Raw genomic sequence first — 5,946 nt, 5'->3', positions numbered from 1 at the left:
GCTTTTGTGTCACAGGCCAGTCTGAGGGAATATGGTTCATGTCTTGGGCTACAGCTTTTATCGGAGATGATGGGATGGAAGCTGATGGGGAGTATCATTGCTGGGAATTGGGGGTTGTTACGAAGTTTTGCTTTGTAAGTATGTATTAAGCATTTGGCTTTTAACAAAGGTTTTTCATTGCTGGTACATGTAATTAGGTATATAAAGTTATTTGAATATTTTCATTTATTCTTGCATATAATACACCAATGTTTGAATGCGAGCGATGTCCAACAGGAAGCCTCACGTATTTGTGTGCAGCCTGCAATGTCACCTGCTCCCCTTTGTCGTTCTTGGGGTCCCCCTTTCGCACTCCCCGCTTGGCTGCCGGCAGCTGCGGCTCCCTCCAGGCGGTCAGCAGGCAGCCCCGCAGGAGCAGCCCCAGGGCCAGCTCGGCTTTGCCTCCTTGGAGGCTGCAGGGGATATTTTCTTGTCTGGGCCTACTTGGGCTTTTGGATACAGCTAATAATTGTGGAAGGCGCTTCCTCCACAGGAAGGTACCAGCAAGGGTAGAGCAGCTCCTGGCCTCCCAAGGGGACTTATCCTGCTCTCTTAAATACACAGGGACTATGCATACCCACTGATACCCGATCCGCTGCAAGCCCTTAAAGACCAGATTTCCCCAAAATACTAAGCACTCCCCCCTCCTGTAGTCTTCTCTTAGTTTTTCTAGCAGTATTAGATCCAGGAGGTTTTGGTGTCAATGCTGCTTGTGATTAAAGTACACCACAGGCACCTTTCAGGGAGCCAGGCAAATCCATCCATGCCACAACCATCGCTGACACCAAAACCCATGTGGGTCATTCTCAAGAAAAACTGATGCAACAGCCTGACAGGACGCGATGGCTTCAGAAGTCCTCAAGGCAGGAGCTGATGACTCAGGCACCCTTGCCCAAGCTCACTGAGCGAGCAGGCAACAGATCCCAGCACACATGGGATCTGCAAAATAAAACTGTCAGCTCAGATAAGTGCTGGCAGCAGTGCCCTGCGCGTGTGTGGCACATGTGCCCTGTCTCCTTCTCTGTAAAATAGTTGCGGGATGCAGTATCCTTTTTGCTGTCTTCCATCAACAGAAATCCTCACGTCGCCCACTCTTGCCAAGGCAGCACTTTGTTCTGATGCATGGGCAGGTGAAAGTTGTGGAGTAACATTTGTAAGGGGGGGAAGCAAAGGCCTGGGTCTGCTTTTCTTAGCACCTTGTTTGCTTAATATGGTGTGAAAGCAGGGACATAAATATTTTTGAAAGTGCATGTTCTCAAAGTGTTCCCAGAAGTATCTTAACTGCAGCTGTCAGTAAGGGATGTAAAGAGAACTCCCACTTCTGGACACTTTTAACCATTTGCTGTGTCTTTCCATTAAAAAAAAAGAGGCAGAGAGCTAACAGGCAGAAGGAGAAGTTCCTGATGGGAGCAGCAGGTTTGAAGTCACATCTGAAACTTGTAGCGACCAGAGAGAACCCCAGGAGAAGACAGGCAGGATGGGGAGACAGGGTGCTCCGCCGGGGAGAAGCAGTGCAGGAGTTGCTGTGAGCACCTCACCTTTCCCTGGCACTCACTGGGGGAGCTGGTGGTGCTCCTGGGGGTGCCAGTGCCCCGCAGACCATCCTGATGTGTATTCAGGCTGAGGCTTCTGGTCACCTTTGCCTAACGCCATGGCGGGTCTTGCTGGGTGTCAGCGAAAAACGTATGTAGGCATCACATGTCCAACACCTTGTGCAAAGCACTTGCAAAAAGAGGAAAAACATAAAGAGCAATCGCAGCTCTCCTTAATTTACACCTTTTCTTTAAGGCTGTGGTAAACAGCAGCAAAAGCAGCGAGGAGGGGAAGGCTGCAGGGGGCCATGGTTTTGCAGCAGGTTGGCAGCAGCCCGCTGCCGGGTCTGCGTTTCCCTTCTCCCAAGGCAGTGGTGGTCAGGACCTGGGAATGGGAATCCCTACGAGTTTCAAGAGGAGAACAAGCTTAAAAGCCTGAGTGGAGACGGCCATTGCACACATACCCCCGCCATGCCCCAAGCCCCCCAGCATGTCCCCCTGCCATGGGCTTCTCTGGTCCATGAGTGGGAGCTGCAGCAGGGGGGTGCAGTTGTGCATGGACCTGGGCTGCACTTCCCATGGCAACTGTGGAGCTGTGACATGTCAGCAGACCCGTGATGTCATAAGGTACCTGCTGGAAGGCTGCAAGAGCACCTGCGGCTCTGCTCACACGCTCACCTCCGGATAAAACTCTCGAGGCAATTTTTCCCCCCTCGCGAGTGCGGGCTGCCACAGCTGCACTCGTGCCCTGGTGTGCTTTGCAGCGTGACGATGTCGTTGCATGATCGCCTCTTGGAAGATGCCAAGCAGGATTTGAGGCAGGCGGAGAGACAGATGCAGAGGCAGATGAGGATGCTGGACCTGCACGTGCGGCAGCTCCATGAGGAGCTGCCTGTGTCCTGCCTGTGCAGCCCAACCCTGCACCCCTGCTGCCCGTGCCAGCCCGACCCCTGCCCCTGGGAGAGAAGGGCCCACGCCACAAGGCTGGATGTGGAGCGAGCACTGGGCAGGTAACAGATATTTGCCTGCTTTCTACGGGCATCGGCACCCTTTAAGGCAGGATGAAGGGAGGTTTGGCATGGGTGTCAGGAGCAAAGGTGGAAACAGATAAGCAGGACAGGAGAGAAATACTGTTTTTGGAGAAATTAGTTGAAAGGGGGATGAGAAGGCATGGCTTGTGCAGCCAGGCAGCCCGAGAGGAGCCACGCAGGCAGCGCCTGCACCAGAAAGGGTTTCGACCATGACGTTGTGACATTAACCATCTCCCAAACTGCATCTAAAGTAAAGTACACAACTAGATCCAAAGGTGTTCAGCTGTGGAACAAAGTCCATCTTCAACGTAAAGTCAGTTTAAATTTGGTAAACTCAAAATTATCTTCATCAGTAGCCAAAATGTGCCTGTATGTGGTGGGGTGCAGCACTGACGCACCACAGACGTGTGTCCATATTTTCCCACCTTGTACAGTAGGAAGAATAAGTGTCAGGATTTCTGCATCTCTGTTTTGACCACTGGTGTGATGATTTTATTTTGTTAATGGAGTTCAAGACTGACTCTAGTAGAGATAAAACCCAAAGGTAGCCCTACAGGAAGGGATTTGTTGAATGATAAAAGCTTACCATTTGGGTTAAGGCACAACAAAACATTGAGAGACCCCAAGGGCTAAGAAGTCCCTTGGTCATCAGCAGCGGTGGGAGTCTCTTCCTGCACTTATGGCATTGGTATTTTCTCCCCAAACTCAAGCTTCTGTTTGAGTTCTCTTGTGTTGCGCCTGGAGATGATGAGACCTTCATCTTGGCAATTAAAAATGTGACTTTTTCATTACCTGTAGAGCAGCAAGTATCATCCCACAGTCTGCCGTGTGTGTTATCTACTGGGTGCAATAAAGTTAGAGGAAAAAGGAAAAAAGCCTGACCCTGGGTTAATTTTACGCTGACTTCAGCAAAACCAAAAGTTGCTCTGAGGTTACTTTAAACTTACCTGGTAGCTGCAGCTCACGCAGGGCAGTCGAGTAGCAGATTTTAGATCCCAGGTGTTGCAGGACTGGTGCCTGTGTCCAGATTTTCATCAGTACATTGGGTACCAGAGCTGGGCAGGCGCAGCATCCCCTTGCAGAATCATTGCACACTGAAATCCCAGTGAAGGAATGGAAATTCAGTCTGAATGGAAGCTGGGGGGTCTCAGGATGGGCCATGGGATGCTGGGGCAGGCTCTCCCTGAGTGCCAGGCTCCCCGGCTCTGTCACACTGGGGACAACTTGCTGCTTTGAACATGAGTCCATACCACTGCCATCTGAAACCACATCACAGCAGGATTTCAGCCCATCACGCTGGGGATTCAGCCATCTCCTTCCCACAAAAAAACACTGGGAAGGACCAACTCTTCTCAGCACAGTTATTCTCCTCTGATCAGCAATGTAAAAAACACCAAAGGGGCAAGTAGAGGAGCCAGCTCACACAGAAAATCCATCCCAAAATCACCACACCAGGTTGACTCATTGCAGGCTTTAAGTAGGATTGCTGAAATGGGTGTACCTTGCCAATGAACTACTCGTTAGGGATTTCTCACCTTAGTCGTCATGCCCATTCCCTCATTGCTTGCCCTATTTCCTCTTCCATCACACCCATTATCTTTTTAATTTGGTGCCTTGTGCCCCGTTTAGCTATTATAACTGAGGTGACCCTTCCATTGTTTACTTTACAAATGGTTTGAATAAGAGCCAGCCTTCTGGTTGAGCGGAGTCGCTGTTTGACAGTATTAGAAATCATTTTAATGGCTCAGTGAGCCTCCAGCCCAGCTCTGCAGGAGCATTTTGGGTTTTTTTTGCCAGATGTGTCTCCTATCCACTGATTGCTTTAAACAAAACTCCTAACTGGAAAATGTGATCTATTGTAACTATCCGTTTAAAATGTAGGACAAGGCGTAAGATGCACACACGTGGCTTCGTGGGCGTATGTACATGTGAAAGACAAGCGCTGGCTTCTCTGTATTTAGGTGAAAGAACTTTTCAGCTCCACAATTGCCCCATTCCAAGCAGGGACACTGAAATACTCCTGACTGCTGTGGCGTGCAGGTGGGAGCTCCTTCTGACGGTGCAGACACCACCCCAAGTGCTGCGCATCAGCATGAGGATGGATCCGATAGTTTCCTATTTACTTTTCTTGTCCTTAAGGTGGTCCACCCATTCCTTTGTGAGTTGGACTGAAAGGCTGTCCTCTTGTTTTTATTCTAGCATTCACAGAAGACTTAACAGGATGCTGAACTCTTCCCATGATCACAAGCTTTTTGCTTTGATGGATGTGAAGGGGTTTGACCCCAAGGAAGTCACTGTAACGGTGAAAGACAGGAAGGTGAAGGTGTTAGCGGAGCACGAGGAGGAGCACACCACCGCAAGAGGGAAGGAATATAACTACAGAAACATCACGAAAGAAATTAGCCTGCCGCCGGGGGTGAGCGAGGACGAGGTGACCTACTCGCTGGGACCTAATAGCATTGTGAAGATCGAAACGGCACACAAGTGCTACCCTTGTCTCCTGAGCCGCTGAGCCTCAGCAGGGAGCAGCACCTGGGCACAGTCGTTCCTCCGCCGCATCCCTCCTCCCCATCAGCTTTAGGTCTGTCCTGCTAACCGTGCACCAGCAGCTCCTTGGGCCTCTTCCGAAATAAAAGACAGCACTCCGAGCAGATGTGTGTGAGCGTCATTTTGAAGGGGTTTGGTGGGCAAAAAGGGGGGTGCCAGCAGGAAAACACAAAGATGGTTTTGGGCATATTTGCCTCGGTCACTTGCTGGGTATCGAGGGCACGGCTGGAGGGAGTGTGGTTCAGGGTGGGTATTGCTGCTGCGTACAATCTCATGGATTTTAAAGGCTGAAAGGCACCATTTATGATCAGTCACATTTCTATAAGGATACTTCTCTGAATCCCACCACTCCCATTTGAGCTGTAGGATATTTCTAGGAAGAAAACCTTGACAATAAACACCTCGAGGGGAGGAGCCTCCTCCTGAAAAAATGAGCTGTGCCGTTTGTCCCCTTGGTTTGGTTCTTGCAGAGGCTGTCCAGCTGGAAGAGCCACAGTTCAAGGACAGAGAGCTTTTCCTTAGAAGATGTTGGGAGTAGGGCAGAGAGCTTACCAGCTGAGGAGGGGATGACTAAAGCGTTTCCTGCTGTAGGAATCGATAGCTCCAAATTAATAAGAAAACATTTCTCATGTTGGAAAAGGGGGAGAATTGTCAATATATTTTCTTCAAGGTAATATTAACGAAAAAATTTAATGTCCAAAGTGGGACCTCACATAGCCACAGCCCTCGCTCTCCCTGAGCACAGGGACCAGCAGGATCAGTGGGATGGGGGTGACACCAAGGGACAGCCTTGCAGG

At 50.1% G+C, this 5,946-nt stretch overlaps 1 protein-coding gene across 1 annotated transcript; it reads left to right on the top strand.

The window, feature by feature from the left end:
- The first annotated feature begins 1,690 nt into the window (after positions 1-1,690).
- Positions 1,691-5,152, top strand: ODF1 (outer dense fiber of sperm tails 1). The gene is made up of 3 exons (XM_050915642.1): positions 1,691-1,722; positions 2,336-2,581; positions 4,802-5,152. Exons 1-3 carry the CDS (start codon positions 1,691-1,693, stop codon positions 5,112-5,114), a joined length of 591 nt encoding a protein of 196 aa, XP_050771599.1. The 3' UTR covers positions 5,115-5,152.
- The last annotated feature ends 794 nt before the right edge of the window (positions 5,153-5,946 follow it).

This window comes from Gymnogyps californianus, chromosome 2 (assembly GCF_018139145.2).
Source record: "Gymnogyps californianus isolate 813 chromosome 2, ASM1813914v2, whole genome shotgun sequence".
NCBI classification, from domain to species: Eukaryota; Metazoa; Chordata; class Aves; order Accipitriformes; family Cathartidae; genus Gymnogyps; species Gymnogyps californianus.
The sequence above is the reverse complement of the archived record's forward strand: the minus strand, read 5'-3'. Positions and strand labels throughout refer to the sequence as shown.

Coding starts and splice junctions, on each gene's coding strand:
- ODF1 (XM_050915642.1), top strand. CDS start 1,691: ATGGCGGGTCTTGCTGGGTGTCAGCGAAAAAC. Junction 1,723..2,335: donor GCTGGGTGTCAGCGAAAAAC/GTATGTAGGCAT, acceptor TGTGCTTTGCAG/CGTGACGATGTCGTTGCATG. Junction 2,582..4,801: donor GTGGAGCGAGCACTGGGCAG/GTAACAGATATT, acceptor TTTTTATTCTAG/CATTCACAGAAGACTTAACA.